The 21,585-nt window shown below is 54.4% G+C and overlaps 1 protein-coding gene across 3 annotated transcripts in view; it reads right to left on the bottom strand.

Moving 5' to 3' along the window:
• Positions 1-21,585, bottom strand: part of NUP210 (nucleoporin 210) — a 99,182-nt gene that overhangs the window by 30,954 nt on the left and 46,643 nt on the right. For all 3 annotated transcript variants that reach the window (XM_033865513.2, XM_073787767.1, XM_033865512.2), the window contains exons 14-20: positions 20,037-20,182; positions 13,641-13,862; positions 11,349-11,522; positions 5,978-6,170; positions 5,367-5,473; positions 4,615-4,719; positions 4,429-4,530 (exon numbers count right to left, since the gene is read on the bottom strand). In XM_033865513.2, coding sequence (XP_033721404.1) covers positions 4,429-4,530; positions 4,615-4,719; positions 5,367-5,473; positions 5,978-6,170; positions 11,349-11,522; positions 13,641-13,862; positions 20,037-20,182 — 1,049 coding nt within the window. The remainder of the gene's footprint in view (positions 1-4,428; positions 4,531-4,614; positions 4,720-5,366; positions 5,474-5,977; positions 6,171-11,348; positions 11,523-13,640; positions 13,863-20,036; positions 20,183-21,585) is intronic.

Genomic DNA, 21,585 nt, shown 5'->3' with positions numbered 1-21,585 from the left:
TTCCGAACATCGCTGGCACCATCCGCTTCCATTTCCCATGCGTGCCCGTCGATGTCTCGTGCTGGCCAGGCCGTGCCATGCGAGAGGGTGGGGATCCATGCCCCCGGCAGACATGGACGCCCTTGAGGCTGGTGGGGGATGACCAGGGTCACACTGAGATAAGAAACTTCATCCAAGGGCCCCAGCCAGCCCGGAGGCTTCCCGCAGGCGAACACACCGCAGGCGGGACACACCCGAGTTCACGCCCCACGGCTACCACTTACCACCTGCCCCAACCCAAGGAAGAACCCCCTTCTGATGCACCTCCTCAGAGGTACAACGTCACCGTGACCAGCCGCATATCCCAGGACCCAGAGAGGCCCTGTCTGCTCCCCGCTGGAGCCCTGGAGCCCGGACCAGGCCTGGCAAGTGACGGGCACCCACCTTTGCAGGGTGAATGCGTTAATGAAAGGCGTGAGGGCTCAGCACACGCTAGGTTGCTTCCCAGCTGCCGATCTTATAATCACACAGCTTCTGCGTGGAGGGCTTATTTTGAAATGTAAAGAACTGGTGAGAAGAAAGAAACCCTGAGTTTGAATCAGGTAAACGCTCCTATGTGTAAACTAGCCAAGAAGGAAAGAGAGGTGCATTGCAGAGGGTTTGGGTCTGTGTGAGCCTGCACAGCCCTGGGTGCACGGTGGGGGCATAACCACCCCACCACAGTCCCCGTGCGGTGCGTGAGCGCCAGACTCCCTTCCAGAGACGCTTGGAAGCCAACACACACCACCAGCCATTCTTGCCTCCAAATGGGTATCAATAGGAAAGAAAGAAACAATTCTCTCTGAGCTAATTGAAGAAATGTTGTGGGCTTCCTCCCCTCTGTGATTAAAGGAAATGAGAATGCTGCTAATTAGCAGATGGAAAATGCCATAGAAACGTGTAAACGTCCTTCAGAAACAGCCCTCCGAGAAGCTGCAAGGAGCTGTCATCGGCTGTCAACACTCCATGAAAAATCCCTCCCACACTTTACAGAAGAGGCAAAGGGAACCAGAACCCGATTCCACCTGGAGCCGCAGTGGTCTCTGCACAGGCCTGAGGTGGGGGGAAGCAGAGAGCCTGGCGGCCAAGGCGCCTCCAGGATACCTTCTGGGCAAACACGATCCTGGTGGATCGGGCACTGAACGTCAGGCACAGCTGGCACGTCCTGAACTCGGTGCCAGACGTGTCCTGGGGTCGTGTCTGCAGTGGGGCACTTAGCCCCACTCAACAAGAGCCACGGAGGATGACACATGTGGGCGAAGGCCAGTCCTACAACCTGGAGAGGGAACTGCTATAACTCTTTGGGACCATCTGTAAACTGGGGATGTCAGGCTTGTCTTGGCCGGGAGAAGCCTAGAGTCTGTTGCTGACAGGGACTGCACATTGTAGGACATTGCTAGGCTAAGCAGGGGTTCGTAGGTTTTGGGAAACCTGACTCTGACGCTGGAATCCCATCTTGAGTCGGACAAGCATGCTAGCCTCTGTTTGAATGCCTCCAGAGACGGGGAGCTCACTACCTGAAGCAGCAGCCTAGTCCATCACAGACTGTCAGAACCTCTTGTTCTTGGAAGAAGGGTCTCTTTCCGGCCACAGGGCTGCCCTCAGGGCTCACTCAAAACGTGTGGTGCAAGGTAAATGTGAGTAAAAAGGTGCCCAAGTTTTGTTAGCACTGCACACATTTTTCTGAACTTGAAATTTCCCTCTTTTATATAACAGGGGAGTTATTTTTAATCTCCAGAGATAAAGCAAAAAAAGGCATATTTCAAGCAGTTGGAATCATTTACAATTTGAGGTTTTCCCTTTAATGTTAAGGATTTGACAGTGAACACTTACTTACGTGGAAGAGGAATGGCCAGGGAATTATTCTTTCTTTTATAGAGGGAATATAAGTGCATGGGGGAGAGCTTCCTACCATCTCAGGCATCCAGCTGCCCCCAAGCTCCCTCTAACGAGAAGCTGCAAGGAGCTGTCATCGAGAGGTGCCGAGAGATGGCTTTTTCTTGCTCTGATCTATGGTGATAAACCCAAAAGGTCCCAACATCTGTAATTCTGCCTCTGAGAAAAACAGGAATGTTATGACGTGCTTCCTCGCCCTTCACCGAGGGGCTGCCCTGTGAGAAAGCATCCTTCCAACAAGACAGCTAAAGACCAAAGTCGCCCACTGGAGGAAGGTAAGAAAATGTTAGGAAAACAAAACAACAAAAAAACTAGATCATCCTAGAAAGACACATGCTACCAAAACTGACTCAAAAAGAAACAAACAATCTGGATAGACATGTAAGAAGTGAAGAGTTTGAATTCATATCAAAAACTACCCATGAGGAAAGCCCGTGACCAGAAGGCTCCACTGGTTAACTCTACCAAACATTCAAGAGTTACTGTTACCAATTCTACCCAGACTCTTCCAAAAATTAGAAGAGGGAACATTTCTAAGTCATTCTATGAGGGTGATATCACCCTGATACCCAAACCAGGCAAAGACATCACAAAAAAGAAAATCACAAACCAAAATCTCTCACGAATATGAACATAAACTCAACAAAATACCAGCAAACTTTAACCAGTTACACATAAGAAGAATTATATACCATGAGCAAGTAGGGTTTATCCCAGAATGCAAGGTTGGTTTAATATCTGAAAGCCAATTAACGTAACACATGATATCAATGGAATAAAAAACAAACAAAAAGAAGATTATTTTAAGAGACACAGATAAAGCATTTGACAAAATCCAACACCCTTTCCTATGTGTGTGTGTGTAAGAATAGGGAGGTGATTACTAAGGTATTTGGGGGTTTTTTGAGGCGATAAAAAACCTAAAACTAACTGTGGTGATGGTTGCCTGCATCTATGAGTACACTAAAAACCACTGAATTGTGACATTAAGTGGGTGAATTGTATGGTATGTGAAAGATACCTCAATAAAACTGATATTAAAAATAATAAAAGTTGGCGAGGGTGCGGGCCAGCTGTCCCTTAGCTACAGTCTCTGCCGTCTAGTTTACCGCAGTCCCCACCACGCCCTATTACCTCCAACGCTGAAGCTAAGCATCTGGTGACGGTTAGCCCAGCTCCTCCCAGTATGTTCCTCACACCCTGCTCATTTGCCTCACTTACTCTACACCTGTCCCACTTCAGAGACAACTCATGTTGTGGCCACTGTATCAAGACAGTCAACAGATGCAAAAAGAAAGTCAGAGAAAGGGACCAGTGGGGAGTTATGGCTGGAAACCCTGCAGAGAGTGAGGTGACATACTCCTAATTCCCGGCTAGGACACACATTTATTTACTGCACAACCATGGGCAAGGCAGCCGGGCTGTATTTCTGAAAGGAGATTGTGGGACCAGGTCTCTGTGAAGGCTAAGTCCCTGGAATGCGTGTTTTGTGCTCTCGCCAGTGGTGAGGGCTCCCCCGCAAGGACAGGCAATGCTGAAAGCAAGCGCGGGCAGCAGGATGGCAGGATGGCTTTCTCCTGGCTTCCCTGGCTGCACCACAGGAACCCGCACCATGTGTCAGGCACGGAGCGCCCCCGCCTCTCTCGAGTCCAGGACAAGTCTCGCTCGGTGCTGGGATGACTGGAAAACTCCCCCAACACCTGGCAACCAGCCTTCACCAGGGGAAAGCAGGTCTTAGGCTCTGAGCAACCCAAAGGCCGCAGCAGAGCTGCAATTTCAGGACACCGCATGGGTGTCACGGTCTCTTGGTTCTTGGCTGCCTGCAATTGCGACTCACAGCAGTGGTTTGACACACTCAGCGGTCAGAGTTTCCTTTTAAAGAACGTTCAGTTTTCACGACAGCATAATAACTCACTGTGCCAATATGCAGACACTTAGGACGTTGATGTCTGTTTGCCTTTACTCTTTGTCATGATCATAGGGCGATTCTTTAAAAATAAAAAAAATTAAACCACCTAAATGCTCTACAAGGAGAGAATGGCTGAGTACACATGACTGTGAGAAAATAATCAGCCAGCCTACATAGCAACACGGAGAAAAAACCCTTAGAATAAAAGCACTGAAAAGAGCAGAATGCTCAGTTCCTCCACACCATGGGCACAGCTAGGGAGAGGGTCAGGGAAGGAACATGGAGAAACAGAGAAAGCCGATACGTCTTTAAGGCAATTTCCTTACGGTTCTTATACTAGCACTCATGTAATAATAATTATTATACAATTATTTATTAAGTTCAATTAATTATTAAATTTAATACTAATTATTATTACTAGGTAACTACAGTGCGGGTAGTTTGTGGAGATGGAATACAAACCACAAAGGTAGCTCGTGAGTTTCACAAACAGCGAATCAGGGAATCTGAAGACTGTTCAACACACCAGCCGAGACTAAGGGCCAGCTTCGGCAGCAATCTGCTCACTAGTACGAAGAGGAAGGCGGGGGCAGGGCCCCACTCACCGTGGCGATGCCCCGGGCTTCCTGATAGGCCACCCTGACCACATCCGCGCTGCTGGTGTTGAGGAAGAAGTAGCCAGAGCCTTCTCGGACGTGCAGCTCTGCCTGTTAGGAGGGGCCAGCTGGTGTCAGAGGCCTGGGGTCCCCCAGGGGTCACACCCAGGCACTGGAGCAGGGGGGAGGCTGTACCTGCACGCCCGGGTGGTTGTAGATGGCCACCTCTTCTGGACTGACCCTCACGTCTTCCACCAGCAAGAGTTCGATGGAGGCCGACACGGGCATGAGGGGATGGTGCTGAAGGGGCAAAGCCAGCACTGTCAGATCCAGGGGGGCTGGGGGCCACCTCAGGCCAGCCCACGGCCTCCCCCAGAAGAGCAGGACGAGTGGCCCCAGGGGCTGGCGCCCCCCCGCCCCGCGGGACCTCATTATGTCGGGGACACGAGCCCAGTAACACCCATCGTGCTTTGAGACCACAGCCCTGCGAGGCCTCCTGAAGTCCTGCCCAGGTGGGCGCCTCATCCCACCTGCCAGGCTCCCGGGATGGACGACTGACACGCACCCCAGGAAAGTGGGACGGCGTTGCAGGCAGTGGGAGCTGCGGGCTTAGGGGATGGGGCTGAACCAGCTCTGCACACTCAGCTGGGGCCGCGGCGGGGAAGAGGCTGCGGCCCAAAGGCCTGAGGGCCCCCGAGGCGTGCGCCAGAGACGGTGTGTGGCGAGGTCCCTCTGCCTTTCAGCTGTATCCCCCCGTTGCCTGCGTGCAGGGTGTGCAGCGGGGGAGACTGAGGCAGGGAGCCTGGTGAGGAGGCACCCCTGATCATGGAGCGGGGGGTGACCGGGGTGCAGCCCAGCGAGGGGCTCAGGACCCTGGGACGCCGGGCACAGCACAGGAGAAGCAGAAGCAGCAGGGCTCCCCGGCCCCCCAGGGCTCTGGTCAGTACCGGCTGCTTCACTCTGGCCATGTCCAGGTGGGACTGCTGGTAGCCAGTGGCAGTGGCAGAGATGGCCGTGGTGCCCGAGGCCTGGTGAACTGAAATGGCCTGCAAACCTGAGTGCGGGAGAGAAAGCGGCGTCGGGTTTGGGCCCCGCTGCTGTATCTGTGAGGCGGCCCCTCCTTCCCTCTGTCTAATTTGTAGCGTTAAATCTCCCATAGCCCTAAAAATAGGTGATGGGCTTCGTTTACACCGTGTGCACCCTAAGAGTTAACGGGCCCTGAGCAAGGTTCCCGGGGCAGCTTAGAGGAGCTGGAGGAGACAGCTCAGCTCCCGGCTGCCGAGGGGTCTGTGATGGCAGCGTCGCAGGGCGTCGGCGCCAGGCCGGTCTGTGTACAACCTGGGTTTGAGATTCAGCCGCCGTGTGCCCCGAGCTGTCTCCCCATCTCCCACACAGAGAGGCCATTCCTACGTCACAGACGTGGGAGGATTAAAGGAGAGTCCTGAAGCTCCCTGAGCTTTGGTCCTGGACAGAGGGGGCCCCAGCCCTCCACCCACAGCTGCCGGCCCCCTCGGCACGCGCTCGTCTGTCTGGGGCCACCGCTCACCACCCGGCTCACCGTGCAACTTCTTTTGGCCGCTCCCATCGTCCCGGGACACCAGCTGTAAGGGCGGGTCCAGCTCGATGCTGGCCAGCGACGGCCTGGTGGACTCCCACTGGACGCTCAGCGAGCTGAAGTTGTCGAACCTGCGGCCCTGCTGGTCATAGGCGGCCAGGTCCAGCAGGGGGTTGCGATGGCTGGAGACCGGAACCTGCAAGAAGCCGAGGTTACCCGAATGGCTGCACCCCGGACTGGGCGGGGTCGCCCCTGACCACACGGTGCAGCGGACCTGCCGGCTGCCTTGTAAGCTCGTAGGGGTCCCGGCGAGCCAGTGGGGGGCAAGTCGCGAACGGATGGTCACTACTGCCAGCCAGCAAGGTGCCCCCAGCCCTATGCAACCTGGCCTCCCGCTCCAGTTCGTGGTCCTCAACGGGGGCCTTGGCGGGGTCTGGAAGCATTTTTGGTTGTCACACTGCGGGGGGCGCAACTGGCGCCTAGTATGTAGCGCTTGGGGTGCTGCCGAACACCCCAGGGTGCACTGGGCAGCCCCCCAAGAAGGGGCGATCTGGCCCCAAATGTCAGCAGTGCCGAGGCTGGGGGGCCCTGCCCTCGGCCTCCCCACCCGAGCCAGGCTGCTCTCCTCCACTCAGCCCTCCCCTCTCCAAATCCTGCCACCTCCCCCCGCCCCATGCCCACCTCAGCCCCTCCAGGATGCCCCGCCTCGTGGTTCAACAGGAACGCCAATTACACCTCAAAGTGTCCCAGAGCCACTGGGATGGCAAAGCTCTCAGCCGGCCTTGACCACCCCGGTGATGGGGGCGAGGACGGGTCCCGGGGGAGGGAAGGGACAGAGGTCCTCGGCGGCTCAGCGGCAGGCCCCTAGGATTCCACTCCAAAAGCCCACCTCCTGCTGCACGCACCTGAGCAGCTCTGCTCCCCAGGGCCCGCGGGGGAGCGGCCTCATTCCCCCAGACCGAGGTTCACCCCGCCCTCCCGGCCCGAATGGACGCCCGGCTCCCACAGCCCGGACTCCAACCCACCTCCGCCCAGGCAAGTCACCCACTTTCTGGAGTTTCTCCACGTGAAGTGGGAATTGCACGAGATCCTCCTTCCAGGGCTCTGTTCTAAATAAGGGTCGCATGAGAGCATTTTAAGGGGCCCGGCTCGTGTCACTCAGGCAGGAACCTGAGCTCAGCAGTACCCACACTTCACCAGGCACGGGTCCAGGAGGAAGGACTGAGCTTCTCTGGCCCTTGCAGTCAGGAGTAAGGGCATCACTTGCTTTGGCCAGTGAAATGTGACAAGTGACTCGTGACAGTTCCAGGGGCAGAAGCTTGAATGGTTAGAACGTGATCTGCCAGCTCTGCTTCTCTGCCCACGTTCAACTTGGGGGCCGCTCCACCGCCCAAGTCTTGGAAGGAAGATAACGACGAAGTGGGGCGCCCAGCCCACTGCGATGCACACACTGCGTGAGCGAGAAGTGAGCCCTTACTGTGCAGGGGTGTCGGTACTGCCGCCGAGCCCACCTGGCCCGCCTGATGCAGTCAGCAAACTCCCACCTCCCTCGCCCCCGGAGAACTCTGGACCAAAGCAGGTCCCAAATTCTAAATGCAGGTCAGCATAATCACCTGGGGATGCAAAGGAGTTTTACAACCATTGTGGACGCGAGTCGGGAGCTGTGACTGTGGGCGGGGAGAACAAAGTGCGTATTCTAGAGGCCCCACTCTGTCCCCCAGATGCGACCCAGGGTGGAAAACTAACGTGCTTCCCTTCCTCTTCCCCCCCGGGGCGGGGCAGGGGCGGGGTGGGGGGGGAATGAACAAAGCATCAATCATGCTCGCAGGTTCACTGGTCCTGCCAATGGCAAGAGCATCATCCCCAAACGGGGAGGCTGAGGCTCAGAGATGTTATGTTGCTTGCCCAAGGTCACACAGGTTTAGGGGTGGGACTCTCTGGTCTGATTTTAAAGCCCACCGGCCTCGCCAGACGCTGTGCAGCCTCTCCCCAGCACACGAGTCAGGAGGCAGCCCCATTCCAGCCCCAGCCTGTCACCTTCTGGCAGTGAGCTGCACGGCTGATGCCCAGCTCAGAGGACTGGGGTCAGGCCAGAGTGCAGTCCCACTTTGTCACTCCGACAGGTCAGCCCCGTTTTAGTGCCTGGCCTCGCCAGTGACCGACTCTGCAAACACGTCCTGGGCAGCCTCTGGCTTTGGAGACGTATAAAGTGAAACCGATTTGCACCAGGATGTGTGGCAAGGATATATCTTCCTCAGGGTCCCCTGGTGACACCACAGATCTCAGGGGCCACACCTGACTGGCCTGCGGCTCTGGAATCCCAGCACGGATGGATCACAAGGCAATTCTGTGTCTGAGCAAAGATCTACAACACACGAGAGCCAATTCAGAGCCGCACTCGCTGCCTGACCCGCATCTTCCAGCCAAGAGACAACCCTGGGCTGACCCCGAGGTCACAGCCGACAGACGGCCAGACTCGGCTCCTTCAGCGAGTAGCCAACGTTTAAGTACAGGAAAGAGGCACTTGGATCTGTTTTTTCCTTTGAAACTGAGAAGGTTTGGCCAGCCTGGGGTTGAACAGGCTAGAGCTGAGGGGGCTTTGGAGGAGCACCCGCTGTTCAGGCCTGACCATAACCCCGGCCCTGTCCTCGGCACCAGGCATGTGAGCGTACAGAATAAGGGCAGCGGGCGGGGGGGCTGGGGAGGGGTCCCTGGATCACTCATCCACCCACCATTCACTGAGCTCCCACCACGAGCTGGGCCCTGAGAGAGAGACTCACAAAGATGAAAATGAGTACAGGCACAGCTCGGAGATGTTGCGCTTCGCAGATCCCTCGTTTTTACAGCCTGAAGGTTCGTGGCAACCGTGTGTCGAGAGATTCTGTCACTGCCATTTTCCTAACAGCGTTTGTTCACTTCATGTCTCTGGGTCATGTTCTGGTAATTCTCGCAATAGTTCAGACTTTTTCGTCATTATTATATGTACTTGTTAGGGTGTCTGTGATCAGGGACCTTTGAAGTTACTGCCATGACTCACTGAAGGCTCAGAGGTCGGTTAGCATATTTTAGCTATAAAGTCCTTTTCAATTAAGGTCTGTACATTGTTTCTTTAGCCATAACACTATTGCACACTTAATAGACTATAGGATAATATAAATGTAGCTTTTATATGTCCCGGGAAACCAAAAAGTTCCTGAGACTTGTTTTATCGCGATATTCGCACTGTACTGCCGGGTCTGGAACCGAACCCACGCCGTCTCTGAGGCCTGCCTGTGCGTAAATTCTACAGCATTAGTTGATGTTAGGTGCTTGGGGGCGGGGAGGGGGAGAAGGGAACCGCGTAGGAAATGCTGAGTGGGGACCTTCAGATAAGGTCTAAGGCTGAGGAAGGCCCCCCCACACCCCGCGAAAGTAACGTGTGAATAAAGAGCGGCGGGTTCAGGAGGGAAACAACTCCAGCCAGGGGACAGCAAGCCAGAGCATGGGACTGTCCCAGCATCCGGGCACTGATCACGGGGGGAGGGTGACGGGCGGTCTCAGGGCCTGCAGGTCCCACTCTGACTCCCCATGTCCGGTCCCGCTTATCCCCCGCGGGAACTCTGGATGTCACTGTCATCACTCAAAGGAGGCAGCTGCACAGCGGGTGGGATTCAGGCCGGGCCTGAATCCGGCTCCCCGGCACACACACGGTGGACCCAGCAAGCCGGGTCTTCCAAGCATCCAGACTTATATGTTGTCTTTCTTTCCACAAGGGATAATTTGCTGAGTACATAAAAGTGATTTAAAATGTAAAACTTTTAGGACATTCATCTCAATAGCCCCCAAAGTCTTTTCCTGAACACACACAGATTTTCACCTTAGGGAAGATGGTCAGCCGCTCCATGACATGCACACCCAGGCCTGGGACGGGGAGGATGTGGCACCATGGCAACGAGCCTGCGGAGGGGCCCTGGGCTCTGAGCCCGGGTCTCCTCCCGCAGCAGGATGCTCCCTGCAGGCCCGCGGGGCAGGGGAGAGGGCCCTGAGCCGCGCACACAGACTCCTCACTTTAACCAGTGCCGGCGAGGCCCCAGTGCTCACGGGACCAGCGGAGGGGCTCACATGCGTCAGAGCTGAGGGGTCAGGGAAGCCCCCCACAATCGCCAGAGCAGCGGGAGAAAAAGCTGAACCAAGCTCACGAGGACAGGAGGCCCAGAGGCACCGGCCAGAGGGTGGGCTTGTTCCCAAGTCCCAGGCCCTGGAGTCTGGCGCCTCCCCTAGAGCTTCAAAGGGACGCAACTTGACCAAACAGCAGCAGGAGCCGACTCCCAATCTCGCTGCCCCAGGCAGGCAGCTGGACACGCCCCGGGGCTGACTGCAGGCTGGGGCTGGGAGAGAAGCACCTGCAGGGCTGCCAAGGAGGCACCAGACTTGGAGCTGGACAGACGTAGGTTCTGCCTGCGGGTCCAGCCCTCAGGGACGAGGAGCAAGACACACACAGCGGTTCTGATCACTGTGTGGGCAGCAGGGTTGCAGAGACCCTGGGCTGGCCCCGGGGCCTTTGCACTTGCTGTTCCACCTGCCTGGGGCACCCTGAGCTTGGCCCCTCTTGGCTGGCGCCCCGAGCACAGGCGTGAGCCTGTGTGCCCTCCTCACAGGGGCCTTTCCCTATAGTCTGAGGTCCCCTGTCTCCACAGGGCTTCGCACCCGCCCATCCACCACGTCTGCTGTGGGCCTCCTGTCGGCTCCGAGGCCCGAGCCTCGCCTGCCCTGGGTACTCTGCGTTCCAGAACCTGACGTGTGCCCAGCACAGGGGGTGAGATCCAACGAACGTACGCTGAGGGATGAGAAGAAAGAAGCCTGGTTCCCTTCCGAGATGGGCCGCCGCCGGCCAGCAGGGCGTGTGCATGCCTGACCCGGACCAGGGGGCTTCCAAATCTTCCACGTCCAGCCGTCCGGTCTCGAGGGTCTCAGGGGTGGAGGCTGGACTGCTGTCACCTCACATCCCTGCTGTCAGGGACCCCAGTGACTTTCTTCCCTCTGCTCGCAGTGACCTTGGAAACACAGCACCATCCCCCATACCGTGGAGAAGGCTACCGCCAGCCACTCCCTCTGCAACTCCTGCCTTGAGACAAGAACCCCACCTTAACAGCCTCGAGCCACACAGGAAAGCGCGAGATCTGTACAGACCGCCAAGTGCCCACGCAGAGAGGCGGCAGAGTCCGGGCGCTGCCACCAGCAGCTGTGACGCGGGGGATGCCCCACCCCTCCAGATCCCGGGCCTCACGTGTCACACGCAGACAAGTGCCCACCGGACAAGGCGAGTGTAGGGCTGAGGGGGCAGCACCGGGTGTCGCCTGGCCTACCCACGCCGCCTCCCCAGAAGGCCACTCACCACCTGCTTGTTCTGCTGCAGCAGCGGGCAGGACAGGTCCAGCTGGGGGCTGGCGTAGACGGGCGCCAGGGTGAGCCTGGAGGGCGGCGCACACACGAACTTCACCACAGCAGGCTCCAGTGCCGGGAAGGGGTTCGTGATGCTGGGCCTGTTCCCCACCGTGAGGGCGACGACCTGGCAGAGCAGAAGCAGCCGTCAGACACCCCACGCCCGAGTCCCTGCTCCGCTGGGAGCCCCCGGGACTCAGCGTGCTCTTCTGCAGAACTGGGATGGTGGTGATGCCCGCATCCCAAGCGGGTTACAGCGGTCCAGCGCCACACGCCCAGGAGAGAGCTCCCTCAACGTGCAAGAGACCTTCCGACAGGGGCCCTGGCGCCCTCTACTAACAGAACAGAACCACTGCCGGCTCCTGGGCCCGAGGAAGAGGTGGGTCGGGGGAACACCATGCAGCTTCCCGGGACCCTATGAAGACCCCATGGCTGATGAGCAAATCGACAAGCTTGTGCATTTAGAATGAGGAATCCAGAGTGACTTGGAGACACCCATCACAACGAGGTGCAGGCGCCGCAGAGCGTGTCTGATGGACTGAGCCCCTGGGGGGGGACCAGCTGAGGGCTACGGAGGGCGGGGCCGCTGAGCAGGTGCTGGAGCCACAGCCCTGCCCTCCTTTCGCCTCTTAGACAAGCTCAGCTGGAGGCTGCAAAGACGGAAATTAAAGGTGCAAGAAAAGACACGGAGATTTATGTTTGCTTTCAGAGCTGGGACCTCAGAAATCAAGCCTGGCCCCCATTTTACGAGCAACACGGCTCACGGCCAGTCCTGAGGGAGCGGCCCCCGGCCCCTCAGTGACACTCACTTTCACACGCCAGAACAGTCCGGTCCAGAAGTCCCTCAACCTTCCTGACCACGAGGCAGGACAGAGGGCAGTGTCCTGGGTGACCCCCAACACCCCAGAGCACCAGGGTAGGGGGCCCTCAGGGCGGCCCTGCTGAGGGTCCAACCCCTACCGTCCGAGGGGGACACAGATGACTGAGCCAAGCCAGGGCTAAGAAAGTTCTCTACGTTCATTTTTGACTAAGTTTATTCTTGTTGTGGTATTTATTATTTTTCTTATTCTTCAATTGATTTTGTAAAAAAAACAACGAAGCCAGTGGAAGTGGGCCTCTCACTGTGCCTCTTTTCCGCTCACACCAAGCCAGTCTCGGTGTGGCCGTCTTCATAAGGGTGCCTGGGGGCCGTGTGTGTGTGTGTGTGTGTGTGTGTGTGTGTGTGTGTGTGTGTGTGTGTGTGTGTGTGTGTGTGTGTGTGTGTGTGTGTGTGTGTGTGTGTGTGTGTGTGTGTGTGTGTGTGTGTGTGTGTGTGTGTGTGTGTGTGTGTGTGTGTGTGTGTGTGTGTGTGTGTGTGTGTGTGTGTGTGTGTGTGTGTGTGTGTGTTTTAACATCAACTGACATGCTCTGTACTAGTAAATAAACACAGGTGTTCTTCACTTCCCCCAAGAAAGGGGCTCTCTCCTATGTCTCTTGATTCACGCTGGCCTCCTCACCCCTTGCGTTCTGTTTCCGGGCACCCTGGGAATGGAGGGTTACACCCCTACTATAACCAGACGAGTGTGCAGCCCTGAGCCTGGGACTGCCAGGCACAGGGGAACGGAGGGGCGAGCTGCTGCTCTATCCAGCCGATGCCGGCCCTGCAGGGATCACAGGTGCACTGTGCTCCGTCCACCCAGGCTAATTTTTTTGGTTTTCAGCATTAAAAAAAAAAAATCCAGACACTCCATACACCTGAAGCTAATATAATATTGTAAATCAATTATATTTCCATCTAAAAAAAAGATTCCGGAGAAAAAAATATTGGGATTCTCGGCTCATCCTGCAACACCGAAAGGATCTGCCCACCCTGGGTCTGCAGTCCCACTCATTTATAATACTGATACTTGCCTGACCCTGGAGGCCTCTGACTTTGCGAGCCCGATCTCAACCCACCCGGACTTGACAGTGGGGAGTGCTGACGCCCTGGACCAAGAGATTGCCCCGGGTGTGGAAAGAGAAGCAGGACTGGCCAGCGTGTAGCGCGGTCCCAACTGCCACACCCCGCTAGGCCCAGACGGTGCTTACTCCACCCCCTGATCCTCAGTCTGCCTGTCTGTGAGATGGGTACAACAGCCACGGCTGTGTCTCAGGGCCGCCTCGAGTTACATAAAATAATGCTGCGAGGCTCAGCAGGCTGCTTGGGGACGCGACCTTCCATCCCTCGCTCTGGGCAAGGCTGGCCTGGGGGTGGCCCCCCGCTCACCTGCTCGCCCAAGACCTGGCAGGTCACGAGGATCCAGTGTTGCTGGTGATTCCGGGCGGCAGGGGGCCCAAAGAGAGCCAGACTGACGCTGTCCATGTCCTCAGAGGTGACGTTGCGGAAGAACTTGGAAGGCTCCAGGACCCAGGGTCTGGGACCCCCCTCGAAAAGCATCTCTTTTGAGGAGCCGAGGGTCACCAAGGCGACAGAGGAGGGGTCCACAGCCTGTGGGAGAAAAGAGGGGAAGCGTCAACGTCTCCCTGGGAGAGGCGAGCCTGCCAGGGCTGGGGTGGCTCACTCTCTGGTCCTTGCTTTACTTGGTGCTGGTTGTCCTGCCAGGAAATGATCTGTTTGGGCGTCTGTCTCCCCAGCTGGCCTATAGGCTCATTAAAGGAAAGGCATGTCTGTTTCCTCTTGTATCTGCAGCGCGATCTCAACCACATGAGAAATGAAAGACCTTACAGACAAACTGAAATATTTTTAAAAGAGTAAATTACAACTACACTGTGATACTATTTCTCTGCCATCTGATTAGCAAAAATCCAAAAGTCTGAGCACACACACTGCTGGTGAGTCCGTGGGGAAACACGTACTCTTTTATAAAATTAATTAACTTGTTTTTTGAAATATAATTGACATGTAACATTATATTCATTTCATTAGTACAACATAGTGTTTTGATATTGGTATATGTTGCAAAATGGTCACGACAATAAGTCTAGTTAACATCTATCACCACACAAAGTTACAATTTCTTTTTCTTGTGATGAGAACTTTTTTTTTTTTTTTTTTTTTTTTTTTGGCGGTACGTGGGCCTCTCACTGTTTTGGTCTCTCCCATTGCGGAGCACAGGCTCCGGACGCGCAGGCCCAGCGGCCATGGCTCATGGGCCCAGCCGCTCCGCGGCATGTGGGATCTTCTCGGACCGGGAAACGAACCCGTGTCCCCTGCATCGGCAGGCGGACTCTCAACCACTGCGCCACCAGGGAACCCCAGATGAGAACTTTTAAGATCTATTCTCTCAGGAATTTTCAAAAACAGTATTATCGAGAAACGTGTTCTATCCCGCTGGGGAGACAGGAAAATGGCACCACCCCAACAGAGAGAAATTTGGCAATATCTACTAAAATGACAGTCACATTTATCCCTTGTCCAAGCAACATTCCTTCTAGGAATGGACTCCGAAGATACGCCTCCATGAATATATAAAACATACACACAGAGCTACGCATTACAGTATTACTTTTAAGAGTAAAAGCTTGGAAACAGCACAAACACCCACCAGCAGGGGCCTAGTTAGGTAAACTGTGGTCTATCCATACGATGGAATGTCAAACAAAGATCTTCCCGTGTGGATGTCGAGAGATTTGCAGGTTATTTTCCAAGCAAAGAAGCAAAGTGCAGAACAGGATATCTAGCATATTACCCTTGAGTAAGAGAGGAACGGGCAGGGCATAAGAACATACAATCGTTCTTGCTGACTTTTGCAAAAAGAGACACTGAAACTGTAAAATGGAAACTAATCAAAATAGTTTTTGACAAGAGGCAGGGAAGGGATGGAAGTGAGGCTTCTGGGTGTACTTTCAATACGGGTTTAACTTGGGAACCACATAAACAACTTAGACAAAAAATAAGGTTAAAAAAAGCAAACCCTGGGTCTTCCCTGGTGGCGCAGTGGTTGAGAGTCCGTTGAGTGGTTGAGATCCCCCGTCCAAGGCAGGACCTCCTGTCACCTGTTACCTCCCTTCCCAGCTGGACCGCCCTTCTCACCACCTGTCATCACTTCCTGTGTGTTCTTAAGTGCATTTGCTTCTCTGTCCCCAAAGCTAGAATGAAGCTGTCACTCAGCTGTGTGACCTTAAGCAGGTTAATGTCTATAAGGCTCAGTCTCCCGTCCTATAAAATGGGTACAATGAGAACCCTGCCTCATGGGTTATCTCAGATTCAAGGGGGCATGGATGGGAGCCCTGAACACACATGTAGCATATGCTCAGTAAATGGCCCCCACTACTGTCAACTGTCACCCCCATTTTGCAGATGGAAAGAGTGAAGCCCAGCAAGCAGAAACAACTCGTCCAAGTTCACCCAGCTGGCGAGGCCGGGTCTGTTCCGACTCCAGATGCCCTGCTCTCACCCGTCTCATCACCACAACCAGAACAGCTCTGCTATGGACAAAGTAGGTCACTGTAAACCTTGCAGGAGGATTTCTTCCTGACCAGCCCAATAGAAAGACTGTGCAAAAGTACCACATGTCCTATAATTAAAGCTGGAGAATGATCAATTATCACCTTGCTGTGCAATCCTCTTCCCATCCAGGCATAAAAGCGTCACCGAACCGTGTGCCAGGGAGATAGGTTAATAATCAGCATGGCTAATGAAGGACACTGGTAAATCGTACTGGGGGCGTCAACACGCAGATACCAGGACAGGCCAAGCAGGAGAGGAGGGGCCCCGTATCGCAGTCGAGACCTTCTCCCTCAGGGACTCAATTTCCTGGTTTGCAAAACAGGAGGGCGTCTGGTCATCAAGAGGCCCTTAGCATCAGCACTCTGCGTTTCCAGGAGATGGACTACCCGCCTCAGTCCAGGATCCAGAGAAAAGGAGAGGGGAGGGGAGGGGAGAGGCAGTCAGAGGTGACAGTCCCCCCGCCCCCGCCGCCCCGGCACCTGGCTGACCCAGAGGCTCCAGGGTGCACAGCCCACGCTGATTATCACCGGGATGAAGGAGGCAGGCGGGGACCCCAGACCCTGGCACTCCAGGCCCCCAAAGGGTAACCCGCAGGTGGGGTGACAATGTACCCCAAACTGCCGCAGCCAACCAGGCTGAAGAGGAAGTAGTGTGTTGGCTGTGAAGGGAGTTAGGGAACTGGCAAGACAGCCCCCCTCTGTCTGTGGGCCAATTAGACAGAAGAGGTTACAGGTAAGTCGGGCCGGGGGGGTGGAGTGGGGGGCTGGCGAGTGGCATCTGTTAGATCTGGGGAGGGTCTTTCTTCTGCCGTGGGGGGCATCCTTACAATGTGCTTCCAAGACACGGCCACTCACCCTCCCCGCCAGCAGCAGGGGTCTCATGGGTGTGACTGTCCCTCCCTGACCTCACCTGCTGCCCACTGCTGCATGAGAACATCCAGCTCTAACCCTCGCTCGACCTGACCCAGGGAGCCTCCAGTCTCATGCCTCACCCCGAGATACACACACTCCTTCTGGTGCCCCACCAGCCGAGCTTCCTGCCTTCACACTCTCGTTCTGCTTCTACGTTCACAGGTGACCCGTGCCCACGGGACTCTTCGTTACCTCTACTATGCTTACTGCGTCTGTCTGCACGTCTGCATTCCTCACAGATGGGCAGCCTCCCAGGGCACAGAGGGTGAGATATTTCCCTAGATCTGTCTCCCCACCCTGAGCCTTGTACCAACAAAACACCAGGGACTGTCTGCAGAGTGAGCTGGCAAGCACAGGCTGGACAAGAACTGGTAGCTGCCCTTCCAGTTTCCACACTCCTCTCTTCCTCAGAGAAAGAACTTCCATTTTACTAGGGTGGTAAATTGCCCAGCTGAAATGACTCCCTAGTCTCTTACAGCTAGCTGTGGCCAGCAGATGAAGTTCCGGCCAATGAGGTGCAGGGGGAAGCTGCTCTTTTAAACTTCTGACAAGGCTACTACAGGAAACTAACTCGGCTCAGAGATGAGCTCTTTCCCCTTCTGGCTATATGGAATGCAGATGTGATAGCTGCAGCTCCAGCAGCCACCTTAGAGCATGAGGCAACTTTGAGGATGAAATCCACATATTAGGACGATGAAGTGGTAAGACAGAAACCTGGGTCCCTGATGACTACAGAGCTGCCACACTAGACCTGTGTGAAACCTCTCATGTGAAAGAGGAATAAACTCTCTATTCACTAAGCCACTGTTATTTTGCGTTTTGTTACTTGCAAATACACCTAATCTTAACAGATATCAAGGCACAAGGAAGATGAGAGAAGAGACACATATCCTGTTCTTTTCCCTATAATTTCTCCAGTCAGGAAGCCACCTTTATTGGGGACATGTCCACCTTATCTTCATCCTTACATCCCAGCTTGGGACAGTGAGCTCAGGGGTTGGCCCCTGATGCTCCACCAAACACCCAGACAATCAGACCATGCGGTCACCTGGACAAGCACCCAGGAGGGGTCCTGAAGAACCTCCTCCCCAGGCTCCATCACACGGCTGGCTGTGGCAGGGCCTCCCCAGGATGACCGCTGCCATCTTAGGGATTTTAGTTTTCTCTCAGCCCTGCTCCCCGAGCCCTCTCACCTCCAGGGTCCTGATCAGTGAGAGGATCTTGACCTTTCAATTTTACGCTGCCATCTTTCCTTCCTCTGCCCTCCCTATCACCCTTTCAACGCTTTTACTTTTTCCATGGCATGCCTATACAAAATACATTACTTACTAGTTTATTTACTGTCTGTCTCTACCTCTGTCTCTGCTACAATGTCAGCTCATGAGGAAAAGGATTTCTGTGTGGTTTTTTGCACTGCTGTACCCCTAACGTTTAGAGCAGGGACCGGCACCTATAAGTAGGTATTCATATATATTTTGGTTTGGGGGATCAGGAGACCTTGGATTCAGCCCTAGCTAGGTAACCCTGGACACATTTCCCCACTCACTCCTTCTAAATTAAACAACTCTTCTCAAAAAATTAAAAACAGAACTACCACATGACCCAGCAATTCCCATAAATACTTATGGGCATTTATCCAAAGGAAAGAAAAACACTTACTTTAAAGGAAATCTGTACCCCATGTTCATAGCAGCGTGATTTACAATAGCCAAGATATGGAAACAACTTAAATGCCCATTAATGGATGAATGAATAAAGAAGATGTGACATACATAGAGATATAGATATAGATACAGGCATATAGATACAGATATAATAGAATATTATTCACCCATAAAAAGAAGGAAATTCTGCCATTTGCAACAACATGGATGGACCTTGAGGGTATCACACCAAGTGAAATAAACCAAGACAGACAAAGACAAATACCTTATGATCTCACTTATAAATGGAATCTAGAAACAAAAAAACAAAAACCACAAACTCATAGAAGCAGAGAACAGACTGGTGGCTGCCAGAGGCAGGAATTGGGGGCAAAATGGGTGAAAGTGGTCAAAAAGTACAAACTTCCAAGTACAAAATAAGTGAGTCCTGGGGATGTGAGGTACAGCATGGTGACTCTAGCTAATAACACTGTGCTGCATATGTGAAAGCTGCTAAGAGGGTAGATCTTAAAAGTTCTCATCACACACACACAAAACGTGTAACAATGCGTGGTGATGGAGGTTAACCAGACTTATCGTGGTGACCATTTCCCAATAGATACAAATATTGAATCACTCTGTTGTCCTAAGGAAACTAACACAAGGTTATACGTCAATTGTATCTCAATAAGAAATCCACAACAACCCTTGGTTGTCGTCTGCTCTGTATCAGGCAGTGTGCCCAGGGCTAGGGGTGCAGCGATGAAGAATTCTTATGTCACTGAGCTAGCTTCTAATGGCTGAGGGGGAGAAGAAAATGCATCCCAAATCAAGGGGACCAGAGCTATCCTAGCGGCTGGGACTGGTGCCCGGGAAATGCAAGTGCTGACTGGCCCAGCCTGGGAGGCCCGCCCCACGATCCCCGGGCCTCCCGAGCGAGGCTGCCTGGCCGCACCCTGGAGGAAGGGCCAGGTCTTCCTTGTTCACACAGTAACAGCTAACCCTTACTGAGCGCTCAGTACCTCCTAGGGATGGTTCTCAGCCCACCTGGTTCGTGAGCTCAGCTCATCGTCACCACAACCCTGGGAGGCAGGTGCTGTATCAGCCCCATTTACAGGCAGGGAAACTGAGGCCCAGGGAAATTACATCAGCCAAAGTCACAGAGTTGGTGCTGGACCTGGATTGAAACTCGGGAGTTGGTGTCAAACAAAGGCAGCATGCTCTGAGTAGGAACACTCTAAATGCCTTCTGCACGAAGACGCACGGGGGACCCAGACGCTGACGGTTACCTGGCATCAGGCGAGGGGCACATCCAGACCTGACCCAGGCCCCGAGGCCCCAGAATCTGCACCACGTGCCAGGGCCATTGTCCCCACGCCAGGGTTCTGTGGAGATCCTGCAGGGTGAGTCTCTACTGGACCAGGAGCCCCTCTGTCCCGATCCGTGTGGGAATCATTTCATCCACAAGGATGTCGGCGCTCACCGTCTGCCACCAGGGAGGCCCTGCCCCTGCTCCATACTCCTAATTTCAGCTTGACAATCACCTCTGTAGCTGTCCCAAAAGCTATTCTGAACAATCAGTGTTTTAACACACATTCACCAGAGCAGATGGATAATTTGCACCAGGGAACGGGGGGAGGGCAGGGCCTGGGGCTCACCTTGAGGGGCAGGTAGGCGGCAATGGTGATGCGGGCACTCAGGTGGATGTGGCCGTGCTTGTAGCTCACGAGGAGCGCGGTGTAGCCCTGGGCCTCTGCCCTCACCGTGACACCGCTGCAGTGCTCAGGCCCCGGCCGCAGCCTCCCTGCAAGAAGAGAACCACAAGGTCACTGAGACCTTGCCTCTGCCGGGAAAGACAGGACAGGCTGACCGCCCTCTTCCATTCTGGGCTTGAAACGAATCTTTTTAACTTACCATTTTAAAGTATAATTCCCATACCAAAGAGCACATGACACATTGTAAGCACACAGCTCACAATTTTTCCTCCACAAGCTGAACACGCTCTGTTTCCAGGACCAGGATCAAGAAGCAGTACGACCTGCACACTACCCCTGGGATCTCCTGTGGACCCTTCTGGTCAGGAGCCCCGCCCCCGAGGAAAACCACTGTTCACTGACTTCTAAGAGCACAGCTGAATTCTGCTGGCTCTGGACTCCAGACGAAGGGGACCTCCTTGGTACCTGCCCCCTTCAGCTCAACACTGGCGGTGGGATTCCACCTTACGTTTCGCACGCTGTAGATCTTCCACTCACATTTGTGCGTTCTGCTGCCGTGTGAACAGACGGCGGTTTCTCCACGCTACAGGGACCACGCGGGGCTGCGACGAGTCACGCTGCTGTGCGCGTGTGTGCGTGTTTCTTTGGGGACGTATTCACCTCTTCGGAGGGGTGCACCCCGAGGAGTGGGAGTGCAGATAGTGGGAGTGTGTGCTCAGCTTCCCTCATTATCGCCAATTACCTTTCCAAAATGGCTGATGGACTTACACTGCCTCTAGTGGCTGTGAAACATCCCTGCCAATCCTTGGTAAATATTTTCCATCTTTTATTAATTAAAAACAATACACATTAACATAAACTTTTACCACGGTAATAACGTTTCCAGTTTAGTGGCGTTAGGCACATTCACACTGTTGTGAACCACCACTCATCTCCAGACCACTTCTCATCTCGCAAAACTGAAACTCTGAACCCGTTAAATATAACTTCCCAACTCTCACCCCCTCCAGCCCCTGGCAACCACCATTCTACTCTCTGTCTATATGAATTAATGCTGCTATAAACATGAACATACAAGTATTTCATCAAGATTCTGCTTGCAATTATTTTGGGTATACACCCAGAGATGGGATTGCTGGATCATATAGCAGTTCCATGTTTACTGTCTTTTTCTTTATTTTTTTGGCCGCATCGGGTCTTAGTTTTGGCACATGGGATCTTTCATTTCGGCATGCAGGCTTCTCTCTAGTTGTGGCGTGCGGGCTTCTCTCTCTAGTTGTGGCACGTGGGTTTTCTCTCTCTAGCTGTGGCACCGGGCTCCAGGGCACATGGGCTCTGTAGTTTGTGGCATGCGGGCTCTCTCACTGAGGCCCGCGAGCTCAGTAGTCATGGCCTGCGGGCTTAGTTGCCCCAGGGCATGTGGGATCTTAGTTCCCCGACCAGGGATCGAACTCGCGTCGCCTGCGTTGGAAGGTGGATTCTTTACCACTGG

The sequence above is a fragment of the Tursiops truncatus genome, chromosome 10 (genome assembly GCF_011762595.2).
Source record: "Tursiops truncatus isolate mTurTru1 chromosome 10, mTurTru1.mat.Y, whole genome shotgun sequence".
Taxonomy (NCBI): Eukaryota; Metazoa; Chordata; class Mammalia; order Artiodactyla; family Delphinidae; genus Tursiops; species Tursiops truncatus.
This window is presented reverse-complemented; position numbering and strand designations above follow the sequence as displayed.